At 41.7% G+C, this 16,495-nt stretch overlaps 1 protein-coding gene across 4 annotated transcripts in view; it reads left to right on the top strand.

Moving 5' to 3' along the window:
• The first annotated feature begins 739 nt into the window (after window positions 1-739).
• The window catches only part of LOC132821828 (myoneurin-like), a 64,570-nt gene continuing 48,814 nt past the window's right edge, over window positions 740-16,495 (top strand). For 3 of the 4 annotated variants that reach the window (XR_009645358.1, XM_060834670.1, XM_060834669.1), the window contains exons 1-4: window positions 762-808; window positions 2,734-3,077; window positions 6,117-6,985; window positions 13,700-13,859. Coding sequence is in view for 3 of the 4 variants with exons in the window: in XM_060834670.1 (XP_060690653.1) it covers window positions 2,809-3,077; window positions 6,117-6,985; window positions 13,700-13,859 (1,298 nt within the window). In the remaining variant the exon portion in view is untranslated. Of the gene's footprint in view, window positions 809-2,733; window positions 3,078-6,116; window positions 6,986-13,699; window positions 13,860-16,495 lie in introns of all 4 variants that reach the window. The other variant, XM_060834671.1, reaches the window with a different exon arrangement.

The following is a 16,495-nucleotide window of genomic DNA, read 5'->3' on the forward strand; positions in this document are numbered from 1 at the left end:
GGCTTGGATCAGGGGGTCGTTCAGAGACACTGATAATGTTTGAGGAGGAATGGGGTGATTGTCAGGAGGGTTTGAGGGTGGGGAGTTGTTTGGAGAGACAAATAGTGTTTGAGAAGGGTTTGAGTGTGGGGAGTTGTTTGGAGATACGGATAGTGTTTGAGGAGGGATGGGGGTGATGGGAGAGGGTTTGAGGGTGGGGGTTGTTTGGAGATAGGAATAGTGTTTGAGGAGGGATGGGGAGAGTTTGAGGGTGGGGGTTGTTTGGAGATAGGGATAGTGTTTGAGGAAGGATGGGGGTGATTGGAGGAGGGTTTGAGGTAGTTTGGAGATAGATAGTGTATGAGGAGCGATGGGGGTAATTGGGGAGGGTTTGAGGGTGGGGGCTGTTTGAAGATGCAGATAGTGAATGAGAAGGGATGGTGGTGTTTGGGGAGGGGGCTGTTTGAAGATACAGATAGTGAATGAGGAGGGATAGGGGTGTTTGGGTGGGGGTTGTTTGGAGATAGGGATAGTGTATGAGGAAGGATGGGCTGTTTGAAAATACAGATAGTGTATGAGGAGGGATATGGGTGTTTGGAAAGATGGTAAATATGAGGGGTAAGCGAGTTATTTCAAAGAACTCTAACTCAAACAAACCAGTTAATGTCCACAACGACTCACTTCATTCGGTTTAGCAGCTGGTTATTCTGGTGAAATCGGTCACCGGGTAACGAGCCGTGGGAGAACATCCGGGTTATGACCCAAAGGCACGTGACCGGATGTGGCGACACCGGGATGGCGGTCGAGGGATTGGGAGAGAAAATTAACAGTAAAAAATAAATAACAATTTATCAGAGATGGTGGGGGAAGAGAGGAGCAAGGTGGAGAGAGATGGACAGACAAACAGATGGGAGGCGAGAAAGATGAGACTGCGGAGCATTGGAAAGTCGTGATAAGATTTGACAGAGTCAGCGCAGGAGCTTGGTCAATGGGGAGGTCATTCCTGACAAATCAGTTAGAATTCTCTCAGGAGGTAAAGAGCAAGTAAGACCAGGGAAAGCCGGAGGGCGCGATCTGTTTGGATTTCTAGAAGGTCTTTGATATGGTACCTTACAGGAGACTGCTAAATAAGAGCCCACAGTATTCGGGGCGAGATACTGGCGTCAGTAGAAGATTGATTAACTTGTGGATGACAGAGAGTAGGGGATAAAGGGATCTTTCTCGGGATGACAGTCGGTGCCTGATAGTGTTCGACTGGGGTCTATGTTGGGGCTATAACTGTTTGTGTTATACACTAAAGGTCTGGAAGAAAGAACGGAGGACATTATTGCTACATTTGTAGATGTCACAAAGATACAGGTATTTCTGGTATAATGCATGTTTTGTCGATGTGATTTGGCTGTAATACAATTGATGAATAGTGGATGCTGTTTGAATACCACAAACTTCTACTGCATAGCTATAGCAATTTTCTATATATTTTCACAAGAATGCTACCATCACATTATACCAGAAATATTTGGAGGGTTAGGTAGTGTTGAGGAAGCAGGAAGCTGCACAGGAGTTGGGCATGCCAGGCAAGTGGGCAAAGAAGTAGCAAATGGAATTCCTGTGTGAAAGTGTGACATTAGACACTTTTTGTGTAGACTATTTTCTGCATGTGAAAGGGCTTTGGAAATCTGAAGTATAATGGGATTTGGGAGTTCAAGGGATTAACATGTGGGTTGAGTTGGCAGTTAGGAAGGCAAATGTAATGTTAGCATTCATTGCAAGAGGACTAGAATACAAGACCAATCGTGTTTTGCTGAGGCTCTAAAATGCTCCGATCAGACCACATTTGGAATATTATGAGCAGTTTTGGCCCTGTATCTAAAGAAGGATGTGCTGGCCTTGTGGAGGTTTACAAGAATGAACCTGGGATGAAGGGCTTGTCACTTAGGAGTGTTAAGGACTCTAGGTCTGTAGTCAATGGAGTTTAGAAAGATGATGGAAAATCTAATTGAAACCTCCAGAATACTGAGAGGACTGGATACAGTGGACGTGGAGAAGATGTTTCCTCTAGTAGGAGAGACTAGGACCCAAAGGCACAGCTTCTGAGTGAAAGGACACCTATTTTGAACTAAGATGAGGAATTTCTTCAGCCAGAGGGTGCTGAATTTGTGGAATGCATTGCTCCAGAAGTTGGTGGAGTGAGGTCATCGAGTGTATGTAGGATAGAAATTGATATTTGATTAGTAAAGGGATCAAGGGTTACAGGGAGAAGGCAGGTTGAGAAACATATCACCCATGAGCGAATGATAGAGCAGCCATGGCCAAGTGGCCTAATTCTGCTCCTATATCTTATGTTGAAAAGTGTGGTGCTAGAAAAGTGCAGCAGGCCAGGCAGCATCCGAGGAGCAGGAGAATCGACGTTTCGGGCATAAGCCCTTCTTCCTCAGATGCTGCCTGACCTGCTGCACTTTTCCAGCACCCCACTTTTCAACTCTGGTACTCCAGCATCTGCAGTCCTCACTTACTCCTATATCTTATGGTCTTATGGAAAGGGAGAGAGAGAGGCAGGGCATGGGGAGAGGAGAGAGAAAGAGAGAGAGAGAGAGCAATGGGGAAGGACAGAGAATGGCTCATGGGGGAGAGGAAAAAAACAAGGGAGAAGTTGGACAGAAATGGGGTAGTTGAGGGGAGACAGGTATTTGAAGGATTGCTAATTGAATTGTCTGCTGGATCTCACTGAGTTTGATTACTGATATTTTACAGTGACCTTGGATTTCCTTTACTAATGTGTTATCGCAATGATTTGCAGCTGAGAGCTGATCAACACTATCGGCCAGAATGCAGCAGGTTCATCACTGCAAGCAACTCCTTGACCAGCTCCAACAGCAGCGCCTTGATGGCTTTTTGTGTGATTGTACTGTTGTCATTGGCCAGTTGCAGTTCCGAGCCCACCGAAATGTTTTAGCTGCGTTCAGCAACTATTTCCGATCTGTTTACGGGCTCAGTCTAGACAATAATGTTGTGTTTCTCGATCACAACCACGTCAGCTCTGATGGGTTTCAAAAGATCCTGGATTTTATATACACTGGAAACATGAATATCGATGGGTGAGAACTTGTCTTTCTGTTAAATTGTTAGCTGCAGGCAGAATTACTCATTTCCGACTAAAGTGATGAAATGCAAGGTTCTACCTGCTGCTCCAGTGCTGCATTCTTCAGTAGCCAATTGGAGACCAGCTTTTCTGCCCCTTTGCAGATCCCTTTCACCCCACCACCACAAACAGTTTCCCATCACAGGACTCATTTTACCTCCCTCCAACCCATTCCTTCACCCACGCTGACACATTTCACTTTGTTTCAGTCCCAGGAGTCTAATAGAAAGGGGATCTCATTTTCACGTTTTGTTCACCTGCTTCTGTGAGAAAGCAATCTAAAGGTCAGGTACATGATAAAATTTGATATTGATCTCTAATTGACATCCAAACAGATCTTTAAAAGATCAGGGCATGTGCAAACCTCGTGAAGAATGTACGAATTGCGGTTTCCCACTGTGGCTGTGGAGTGATTATTCCTGGAGTTCTGGAGGAATTGTTGAAATGTTGAACTGAAGGTTTTAATTTGATTCAGTTGGTTATGGTGTTGAATGAGCCAGGACATTCCAGATTTAATTGTTGGTCTGCTGTTTCAACTAATGGCTCCCTGAAAGACATTTGGTCTTCATACCCACATGAAGCCAACATGAGTGGTTCATGTGTCTGTTTAGAAACAGGAGTTTATTTCTCTGCCTGAGCCTGGGACTCGTGTTTGATGTGTTATGACTGATCTGTGACCTGACTCCATGTATCTGTCTTTATTGCATCCTTAATATCTTGCGTGAAGAAAATTTTAAATGAGATTAACCAGCTTAACAATTGATCTAAGCATCAGTTGCTCTTAGTGTAAAAGCACTCAACTATCACTGCTGTGTCTCCCCTCGTCCGGCCAATTGCTTAATCAGATCAGTGATTTGTCCTTAATTCCATTAACTTCAGCTTTAGCTAATAGACTGTGTTTTGAAGATATCTTCTAGAAGTCCATATAAGTAATTTTCTTAGACATTTCCCTATCTGATATGTTAGCCAGCCTTTTATAAACATTTAGTCATATTCTCAGGTAATGCCTACTGTTTATGTTGCCGTACTGACCATACTTCTTAGGAGCATAAGTACATCATTTTGTCCATCGAGACTGCTCCAGCATTCATGAGACTGGATAATCTGACAATCCTCAACTCTACTTCCCTGCCTTGCTCTCGTAACCCCATGTCTGCGTGGGTTTCCTCCGAGTGCTCTGGTTGCTTTCAACAATCCAAAGATGTGCAGGTTAGATGGTTGTCATTGTGGTCTTCTAAGGTCCGGACTTGCTGCTCGAGAGTCCGGACCCGATCCACGGCTGATTCTGCAATGGCCTCGGAGGTCGTGGCCTTTAGCTCCGCCCCTCCGACTCAGCATTCAATTTCTTCGGTGTCTTGGCCGTGCTTTTGTAGCGCGGCTGAGAGTGAATTCCACCGACTTCGGGACTCTTCTATGAAAGCATCGATCTTCGCGTCAAGTTTAGAGATTATTTCCGCGAGGCTCGCCACTGAAAGTAAGTCCCCCGGGGCTGCTGTGGACGTCTCTGCTGCAGCTGGGGAGGGGCTACTGCCTGCTGAGAACTGCGGGCTCCTTTCCCCCTAGTCATTTTTACAGGAGACTGAATTGTATAAATTTAGTACTAAACCACTAATTACATCAAATCAACTAAAAATAGTTTTTATTTAGTGAGTGTGGTGGGGGAGGGTGGCCCACTTTGCCTAGGTCTTGGGAGGAGCACTTGGGAGGAGACTTGCTGAGTCACCGCCATCTTGGATCTCTCCAAAATCACACTTATGTTGCAATTTTCAACAGTCTTTCCCCATTTAATTATATTCAGCATTTTTTCTTGTCAAAGTGCCCTATAACCTCACATTTTCATATGTTGTGTTCCATCTGCCAAGTTTTTGCCCACTCAGAGCTTGCCTATGTCCTCCTGACTCCTCGTGTTACCCTTACATTTTGCCTTACTTCACTTTGTGCCATCTGCAAACTTAGTACATTACTTCTCTCATCCTACTCAGTAATATTAATGGCACTGGTTCTGTAGTCAGCTGAGCATTTCAAGATGTTATTTGGTTTGTTAGTGATGGACTTTAGACTAATCTTAATTATAGACTTCAGCAATTTCGCAGCAACAACTGTTAGGCTGATGAAATATAGTTTCCTGATTTCTCTTTATCACCTTTTAAGCAGAGTGAAATGGACAATTTTCCAATCTAAAGTTGTTCCAAAGTTGTGAGGACTTTTGAAGTTTATAGAATGTTTGCAATGTTCTTACTATTTTTGTTAAAAACCAAAAGTTTTAAACCATCTAGTCCTGAAATTCGTCATTCTTTAGTGTGGTTATTTTCTTTATTACTGCTATTTTGGTGAATCATTATTCTTTATTCAACACTAGTTCCTTTAGAACATCAAACAAGCTGATCTTTTCCTTTGCTGGAAATACTGATGTGCCATTTATTTATATTGATGATTAGTCATCAAAAGGCAGTCACATTGCCGCTGACCACCACCTTATCCTAATACTGTATAAGCCTAAACAGTTGTGTTGAATTTGGTATGCATTAAGCATGTTCTATGGAATCCATCAGTTTGCCAGAAAGTACACAGTGTCCCATATGCCACATTCAAACATCTGAATGTGCACCCAGTGACCAGGTGTGATTGCTGAAAATTTTCCATAGGATTTAGTTTTAGCAGGGTTACTGCTGGATAAAATTTGTATTTGTGCTCAGGCCATCATTTTGAAAGGCAGTTTAGATGTTTTTGCCTGGTTACTGCAAATTGAAACACTTCTCACAAAACCAGTGTATTATCAGTTCTCAGTGATCTTTGATATTTCTGGTTTCCATCTTTTGCGTTTTGTCAAACCAGTTGTTTGGCAGGCTAAAAGCTGCTTGACAACAGCAGTGACTGAGTTGGATGTTCCAGCTTATAGATTTTCCTGAATAGACATGTCAGGCCCCCTGAAATTGGGTGCATGAGATACTCATTGCAACTTTTGCTGTCTTAACCTGATTTGTTGTGTCCACAGATGTAATGTCGCTGCAATAGAGGCTGCTGCTGGTTACCTGCAGATGGAAGATGTGGTGAAAATATGTAAAGTAAAAATGGAATCACCTGTGATTAATTTGAACACTGTCTCTAAAGCAGCATCTGGCATACCGGGGAACATAGAGCTAAGCAGCTGCTTCACCTCTACAGGGACAGAGAAGGACATTGTTCAGGAAGGATCTGGAACAATGGTCAGCTGTGAAGAAAAGTTGCTAAATACTCCAGATTTCAGCCTTCATCTCAAATCGGAAGAACTGCAGATGCAGCCAGCAAATGCAAACACTGTGTCAGGAACCAGAGGCCAGAAACCAAAGGCTGACCACAATTCTGTGCTGCCAGTGAGAGGTATCAGTCCCAAAAACATGCTCAAGTGTACTAAGATGAAACGAAAGAGTGGCTGTGCTGTGAGAAGGGTGGAGAGGAGAATACGCAGTGAAAGTACAGTACAGTTAGACACAGTCAGCTCTGCCCTCCAGCCTAACAAAGACTCTCAATCAGCTTTGTTTAATAACTACAAAAATTCTTTAGCAGAGAATAAGATTATTCAGAAAACAAACAGGAAACAGAGACGGAGATGCTCTCAGCGGCAAGAATCTGTAGGAGAAAGGAGCAAATCAAAGCTGATAACTGGAGGAAGTGGTGTAAGGCTGGTGGAGCCAGGGAATACTGACATGAAGCAGCTGAAAATGAAGCCAATTTGCAACATTTGTGGCAAAGTATTCTCTGAGGCTAGCAGTCTGCGCCGACACATGAGAATTCACAAAGGACTAAAACCTTATGTCTGCCAACTTTGTGCAAAGGCTTTCACGCAGTGTAACCAGCTCAAGACCCACATCAGGACCCACACAGGTATCTGCAAATACAGCAACTAAATGAGACCAGTACTAATTGTATTGTCTATGTTATTACTGGGATTTTGGTGAAAGTGTAATGGTGGATGATGACAGATGTTATAATGTCTAGATTTTGCACATGGAAACAGCTACCTGAACAGGGATAAATATATCTGTCACTATAACACTGGGGTACAGTAAATGTGGGACAGTTCTGCCACTGTATCATCGGTACAATATGGTTTGGGACAGATCTGTCACTACGTAGTACTGGGGTACAATACAAGTGGGGGCAATGCTGTCATAATGCTGGAATACAGTACCAATGTGGACAGGTCTGTCAGTGTGTAACACTGCAGTTCAGTATCAGTGGGGACAGGTCTGTCACTGTGTCACACTGGGATACAGCACTAATCCAGTATGCCTTGAATGCAGAATGATGTCAAAAAGACAAAGTTATGTGCACTCTGCCTGAATGCTCATAGCATTTGTGTAAAGCTAAATTACCTAAAGGCACAAATAGAGCTAAATTGTTATGACATAATTGCCATTACAGAAACATGACTGAATAGTGATCAGAACTGGTAACTGAATATTCCAACGTTTAGGATGGACAGACAAGAAAGGAAAGAAGGTAGAGCTGCACTGATGGTAAAAGATGGGATCAGTGCATTAGTAAGAGAGGATCTCCACTTAGAAGAACAATGCATGCAATTTTTTCAGTAGAGCTAAAAAAAACAGTAACGGACAGCAGACATTGGTTGGAGTTATTTATTGGCTACCAAACATAATGTTAATCTGGGGCGTGATATAAACCAGGAAATGAGAGAAGCTTGTAGCATGACCAACATAGTTGTTAAGGGTGACTTCAATCTGCATATAGATTGGCTGAACCAGTTGAGCACTACACCTGTAAAGGACAAGGTTATGGACTGACTTAGGAATAGCTTTCTAAAACAGCATGTTGAGCCAACTGGAGAAATAGTATTGTGTAATGAGGAACAACTATTGTGCTGGAGAAATTAATGGAGCTGGAAGTTGATAAGTCTCCAGGACCTGATGGTCTACATCCCAGAGTGTTGAAGGAGGTGGCCATAGAGAATGTTGTTACATTGGTAATTACCTACAAAATTCTGTAGGTACCAAGATAATTGCTGTTGATTGGAAGTGAACAAATTTCAGCACACTATTTGAGAAGCGAGTGATAGAGAAAATGTGGAACTACAGATCTTTTATCCATTAACAGTAGCAGGAAAAATGTTACAATCTTTTACAAAGGATGTGCTAAGTGGACGTGGACAACAATTATCTGATTGACTTGCAGTATCCCAGATGTGAACATCACAATTCCAGTGGCAGGACAGGCACAGCAAATGTGACAGTGTGGTGGTATACCTTTGGGAGAGACCTGCCCTGGCAGTCCTCAACATGGAGTCAGGGCACCATGAAGTGTGACGGCATCAGGTGAAACCTGTTCAAGGGAATCTGCTTCTGGTTACCACATGCCCTGCCTGCCACAAAAAACTTAATGAATGAATACTCCTCTATATCAAATGTCACTTGCAGGAAGCATTAAAGGTGTGGAAGATTTTCTGGGTGGGAAATTTCAGTGCCCACTACCAAGAGTAGCTGGGCAGCAGCCCTACTGATCCAACTGGTTGAATCTTAATGGATATTGCAACTAAACTAGGTCTGCAGCAGATAGTGAAGGAAAGAAAAGAGGAAGAAACATATTCTACTTCCTATTCATGGATCTGCCTGCTGCAGGTGCATTTGTCCATGACAGTTTTGGTAAGAGTAATCACTGCACAGTCATTATGAAATTGAAGTCCTTCCTTCACACTGAGAATATTTTGCATTGTGTTGTATGGCAGTATCACTGTATTAAGAAGGACAGATTTTAAACTGATCTAGCAACTCAATACTGGCCACCCAGAAGCTGTGAGCGACAGTGGCACCAGAACTCCAATATAATCTGCACCCTCCTGATTCAGCTATCCCCTGCTCTGCTATTACCATTTAATCCAGGGTATCCACCCTGGTTCAGTGAAAAGTGTGTGAGAGTATGCCAGGAACAGTATCAGGCATACTTAAAAATGAGCTGTCTACCAGGTGAAGCACAAAATAAGACTACCTGCAAGCCAAACAGCATAATTTGCAACTGGTACATAGAGCTAGGGAATTCCACAATCAGTGGATCAAATCTAATCTCTGCAGTCCTGTCACATCCAGTCATGAATAGTGCTGGGCAGTTGACTCACTGAAAGAGGAAGCTCCATAAACATCGAAATCCACAATGTTAGGGGAGACCAATACATCAATGCAACAGATAAACTGAAGCATTTACAAGAATCTTCAGCCAGAAAAGGAAAGTGAATGAACCATCTCAACCTTCTCCAGAGGTCCCCAGCATTAGGTGCCAGTCTTCAATCAACCTCTGTTGGATAGAGTCATGTCTGACACAAAAGAACATGTCCATGGCTGTTTGAAATAATCACCTCAGCTCCAGGACAGCTGTACAGGAGTTCTTGGGGCAGTGTGCTAGGTCCAACTGTTTCATATATGACTCTCTGTCTGTGTGTGTCTCTCTCTTCTCCCTCCTCCCACACCCCAACATAAGGTTACTGTGGGAATGTTTGATGATTAGTGCACAAATGTTCAGCATCATTTGTGACTTCTCAGATACTGAAGCAGTCCATTTCCAACTGCAGCAAAACCTAGATTATATACAGGCCTGGACTGACAAGTGACAACTAACATTCATTTATTCTATACCAATGCCAAACAATGACAATCTTCAACCTGCGCATACACAACATGGGTGCTGGGAAAAATAAGCACTACTGCAGTTAGATGGTAGTGTGGGGGCTGAGAAAAATAAGCACTACCTCAGTTAGACGGAAGTATGAGGGCTTTAAAGAAAAAAAAGAGAAATCTGACCACTATCGTCCTTTGACATTCAGTGGTGTTTCCATAACAATCTACCACATCAACATCCTTGGGTGGTTGTCACTGACCAAAAACTGAACTGGACTAATCATGTAAAAGCAGGGCTACACAAAACAGATCACAGGTAGGAATCTTCCAGTGAATAACCCACCTCCTGACTTCCCCAAAGCCTGACCACTATTTACAAGGCACAAGTCAGTAGTGTGATTGAATATTCCCCACTGAGTTCCAGAAACACTCCAGAAGCTTCGCAACATCCAGGACAAATCAGCCCACTTGATTGGCACCATATCTACAACCATTCACTTGTCCCATCGTTGACACTCTGGAGCAGAAGTGTGCTCCATCTGTCAGGTGCACTGCAGAAATTCAACAAAGATCCTTAGATATCTGCTTCCACAACAATGTCCACATCTGTGTAGAAGGTCAAGGGTAGCAGATACATGGGAACACCACCCATTCCCCTTCAAGCCCATAACCATCCTGACTTGGGAACGTATTGCTGTTCCTTCTGTATTACCGGGTTAAAGTCATGGCACTCCGTCCCTAACAGCATTGTAGGTGTACCTACATCAAATGGACTACAGCACTTTAAAAGTGGAGCTCACCACCACCTTTTCAGGGTTCAGCCAGCAGTGTCAACATCCCATGACTGTTTTTTTTTGAAAAAAAAGGACCAAGGACATCCCTGCAGGAATTTTTCACAGTAAGTCACCAAGATTCCTCTGACAACACTTTTTAAAAATCATGATCTCTACAATCTAGTAGTGTGTACAAATGATGAATATGACTTGTATTAGCTTGAAGTATCTGTCCTGAGAAATGAAGACACTACAGAGGCTGCAGAAAAGATTTGAAAATAGTTCTGGGACACAGACCTTCAATTACAAGGATACATTTGAGAAATTGGAACTGTTCTCTTTTGAGAAGGGAAGGCTGAGTGGAAATTTGATCAACGTATTCAAAGTCCTACATGTCTGGATGAGGTAGATAGGGAGTAACTGTTCTCATTGGTACTATGCTGGAGATTGAGGAGATGCAGATTTAAGGCAACTGTCTAAAGAGATAATGGCAACATGGGAAAATTCTTCTTACACCGTATGTAGTTTCAAATCTGGAATGCACCGTCAAAGAGTGTGTTGGAGAAAGGTTCATTTGAGGCACTTAAGCAGAATTTGAATTACTGTTTGGAAAAGGAAGAGTGTGCAAAAGAAATCAAGGAATGTTTCTTGATAAATCACTATTTCAGAGAGCCACCGCAGACAGCAAAGCTGAATGGCCTCCTGCTGAGCTGTAACCATTTTGTGACGCTCTGATTCCTTTGCAAACCTTTAATTCCTTAAGTGTGATTACGAGAACTGGATCCACTTCCAGTGTTTACCCTATACAAAGCCTTATAAAGATTCAACCTAACTTTATAGATTCACTGAATTCTAGGAGAAAATCTTTTAGGAAATTAAGCCTTTCTACAACCTCTAGCCCCAATTTCTTTAATTTGGGATACAAGATATCTGGGCCAAGTAACTTATCTGCTGTAAGCATGACTGATCTTACCACTAAGTTATCCCTATTTGCCTGTTAGTTTGCACCCTATCTTACATGTATCATTGCTGTTCATATTGTTATTTCATCATGTTATTTTCTCAGTGCACTTAGTATTCCAGCATTGCCATATACCTTGAAGCATATGTTATCCTCCTTGTCCCAAAGATAATCCACTCCATGTCTTACCACCCACTTGCTATTCCAGCATTCACTTTTATATTGGCTACTGTTCCATTCTCATATTCTGTTCTTTGCCAGTCTTTCAGTATGTTGAGAGGGAAATAAAAAGGAAAGTATTTGGCCGCCTCCTACTCGCTTGAAAATTCAGCACCATGCATCAGGCATTTTTTATTTGTTGTTTCTTCATATTCTCTATCTCCCTCATCGTATGAGCAGTCCTAGTTTTGGATTCCCTGCCTTTCACCTCTTGTCAATTATACTTTGCCTATAACTGAAACATCTTTAAATGTCATTTATTATTAATTATAGTATTTCCTATCAGTCCCTGGTTTGTCTGTCTTTTTCAGTGAATTCCATTGATATCCTCATGAAGAAATTGATTACAATAAGATTGAAATGGATTGTCATACGTGGATCAAAAGCACACTTTTTATAAAAATAATTTTTCGATCATAAATCAAATCTATAAAGCTGAAAGGCAAATCTGAAGGTTGTTGTTGGAAGCAAAAGAAAATTCCAGTGATCCATAACTGTCTGAGTGGAGGAATCCCTCCTTATCTCTGACTTAAATGGCTTACCCTTCATCTTGAGGTTATGTTTCCAGCTTTTGATTTACCACCAGGGAAATGTCTTCTCTATATCCACCCTGAAAGAATGTTGTAAGTTTCAATGAGGCAATCCCATATTCTTCAAGACACGAGGAAATGCAAGTGCAATTTCCTCATTCTCTCCTCAGAAGACACGCCTACCATTCTTAGGGATCAATCTGGTATACCTCCTCTATAGCATGTTCTTGTTTCAATAAGAGGACAGGAGCTACACATAGTACTCCCACCAAAGCTTTATACAGCTGCAGTAAGACATTCTTACTGCTGCACTCAAATTCTCTTGTGATGATGCCAACGTAATATTTGCCTTCCTAATTGTTATGGCACATCTCCAATACCAGTGAGATTTGTTGAAACCCCCTTGTAGATATTTTTAATCAGCATGTTCAGATATGTTATGACGCAGGTAGAAATATGGGACTTGAACCCAGACCTTTTTGTCCAGAAAGTAGGAACACTACCATCTGCCATTCTCATTTATATAGATCATGAACAGCTGTGCCCGAGCATTGACCTTTGTTGTATCTCACTAGTAACAGCCTGCTATCTTGAGAAATATCCATTTACTCCTCTCTTTTCTGACTATTAAACAATTCTCAATTCATAGTATGTTTGCCACAATCCGTGTGATCTAATTGTATTTGAGTGGGACCTTATCAAATACAATTAGGTCACATGGGTTGTGGGAAATATACTTCTGAAGCCATCTGAAAATCCAAATGCACATCTATTTGTTCAGTTGTTAATGTTACAAGTATTCTCAAAACACTCCTAAGTTTATCAAGCATATTTTCCCCTTAAATTGAGAAGAGGCAACATAAATCCATGTTGACTCTTAATTTTAGTATTTGTTCCTTAATGCCCAGTTACCACATCCTTCATAACAGACTCTTAACATTTTCCCTAGTACTGGAGTCATGCTCATATATCTGTTGTTCTCCATTCTTCTTCCTCCCTTCTTAAACAAAGGGTTACATTTGCTGCTTTCCACTCTGCAGAAGCCTTTCCAGAATCTAAAGAATTTTAAAAGATAGATAGTAGATACATTTGTGGCTATCAGTCCATCTCCTTTAATCTATTAAACATCAGCCAACACCACCCTCACCATTTATCCTCTTTAGTCCTGCCCATTAAAATTTTATAGCCCTCCCCTCTGAAATCTCTATTGAGTTGCCTCAGCTGTATATCATACGTCCTGGCTTTCAAAACCTTCAGTTTAAACTTTGCTTTCATTTCCCCAAGTTTAGCCACTGTATTTTCCCATGCTCTGTATGTTCACTGCATCCTTTCATCAAAAATGCTCCAGCATTTTCCTGCAACTAAAATGCAACCAAAATCTATTGGACAAAGGAAAATCCTCACTTTCTAATTTCAGTTAGACATTCTAAGTTACAGTTGCACTTTCAGTCTTTTCCTGCAAGCTGATGTACTGCTGTAACCTGTTGCAGGTGAGAAGCCCTATCAGTGTGACATGTGCGATAAAAGCTTTGCCCAGAAATGCCAGCTAGTCTTCCACAATCGCATGCACCATGGTGAGGAGAAGCCATATGCTTGTGACGTCTGCAGCCTTCAGTTTGCTACTTCCAGTAACCTGAAAATTCATGCCAGGTAACGTACAAACCACACATTATGTCAAGTCCATTCTTGAGCATATTCCATCACTGTCATCCGTGGAGTCAGATTTGCTATTTTACAACCAGAAAGCTGTTTCTGTTCATTTGAAAAAACTTTCTTTCCTTTATTAAAAGTATATCTGAGATTTTTATTTGTTTCATTCATTGATTCATGGTATGTAGATATCACTGGCTAGACCACAATTTTGTGTCCATCCCTTCTTTTTTAAATTCAAAAATGTGATTGGTTACCACTGGCTAGACCAGAATTTGTTGTCCATCACTAATTTAAAAAAAAATCATTCATAGTATGTGGGTAACACTGGTTAGGCCAGCATTAATTGCCCTGTTCTAAATATCCTGATGAGGATGATAGTCAGTTTCCTTCATGAACCACTGCAGTCCATGTTGTGTAGGTATGTCCATCTAGCAACAAAAGAACATCAAATATAATTTCATATCAGGGTGGTGTGTGGTTTGAAGGGTATTTGGAAGTGCTGGTGTTTGCATGCATCTGCTCTCCTTGTCTTTCTTGGAATGTATTGTTGAAGGAGTTTTAGTGAGATACTGTAATGTATCATACAGCTGGCTTTCACCACTGTGCATCAGCGCTGAAGAGACTGAATGTTGTAGGTGATTGGTGGGGTGCCATTCAAGACTTGGTAGATTGCTGCAGAGATCAACCCTGTTTCTACTTAGTATTGTTACTGATTTGGACTATATCATCTAGACTTGCATCTTCTCTCTCAGTGCGGAACAAATCCACTTATTCAATTGCAATTTGTAGCTGGCTGGCAATGATTTCTTATCAACCTTTTATATACAAGCTATTTCCTGTACTTAGATCATGTTAAGGGCCGAGAGAGAAATTTCCAAACGTTCATCTTCTTAAACTGGTGTTGGGTATTTTTGATTATTAAACTTTTAATCCACAAAAGCAACAGTGAATTGAGAGTAGAAGATCTGTTCTCTTTGAAATAGGTCTCTTATTCCCACACCATGATATTCTCATGTGGTTGTTGACACCTGAGCTCACCAACCTTATTTATCTCATTTTATGGATTCACATAGATATGCTGTAAACCTAATTTATACCCTAATATGTTTCACCTTCCTCTGACACCACCTAACAGTCATTATTTCTTACTCTAATTCTCTTTGTCTCCCATAATCCCTTGTGCATATTGGTTCCCAACCCCTGCCGAGTTAGTTTAAATCCTTCCAAAAGTAAGAGGAAACATCTCCATGAGGACGGAGATTATACTTCTGTTTAAATGTAGCCTGTTCACGTGTATAAGCTAGTCCCAAGTCCTAAAGAATTCTATTTTGCATAATTCTTCCAGCCACCCATTCATTTTTGCAAGGTTTGTGAAGGTTTGTTGCTCAGGTTGAGGTTTAGGGTGTAGGTTTGCTCGCTGAGCTGTAGGTTTGATATCCAGACGTTTCATTAGCTGGCTAGGTAACATCATCTACAAACTACAAACCTGTGTGTACAGAAAACTGACCAAATACTTAACTACACCAGCAACCATCCCAACACACACAAGCAAAGCTGTACCAGAACACTATTCCAACGAGCCACCTCACACTGCAGCACAGACGAACTTCGGAAAACACAGAAGAACCACCTATACAACATATTCAACAAGAACGGGTACTCAAAAAATACAGTCTGCAGATTTCTCAAGAATAAACCACGACAAGCAGACCAAACACAGCCAGAAACCCTAACCACCTTACCATACATCAAAGAAGTTTCAGAAATGACAGACTACTAAGACCCCTCAGAATCCTAGTAGTACACAAACCCACCAACACTCTGAAACAAAAACTAACAAACTTAAAAGACCCATTACAACCCATGGACAAAACCAACGTTGTCTACAAAATTCCATACAAGGACTGCACAAATACTACGTAGAACAAACAGGAAGAAAGTTAGCCATCAGGATACACGAACAACAGCTAGCCACAAAAAGACACGACCCTCTCTCCCTCGTAGCCCTATACACGGAGGGAAAAAAACCATTTCGACTGGGACAACACATCTATCTTGGGACAGGCTAAGCAAAGACATGCCAGAGAATTCCTAGAGGCCTGGCACTCCAACAACAATGCCATAAACAAAAACATAGATCTAGATACCATCTATCAACCCCTCAGAAAATGAACAGGAAATGACATCACCACAAACCCTAGGAACCTCATCCCAGACAAACATATAAATAGAAAGCAGGAGACAACAGCTTCACTTCACTTGGAGGTCACCACTCATGATATTACCCAGCCAGATAATGAAACGTCTGGATATCAAACCTAGAGCTCAGCGAGCAAACTTACACCCTAAACCCATTAATTTGCTTTATCCTCCTCATGTTCTTCAGGGAAGGAAACTGCCATCCTTTCCTGGTCTGGCCTAAATGTGACTGCAAACCAACAGCAATGTGGTTGACTCTTAACTGCCCTCTGGGCAATTCGGAATGGGCAATAAAAGCTTGCTTTGGCCAGTGGCGCCCTCATCCCATGAATGAATAATAAATATATGTATGTGTCAGTACTTTAGTCCTAAAATCTGCCCTTATAAAATTACTTTTACATGAGAGATGCTCAAACCCATTTTTGCTCCTTCCA

This window comes from Hemiscyllium ocellatum, chromosome 13, assembly GCF_020745735.1.
Source record: "Hemiscyllium ocellatum isolate sHemOce1 chromosome 13, sHemOce1.pat.X.cur, whole genome shotgun sequence".
Lineage (NCBI taxonomy): Eukaryota > Metazoa > Chordata > Chondrichthyes > Orectolobiformes > Hemiscylliidae > Hemiscyllium > Hemiscyllium ocellatum.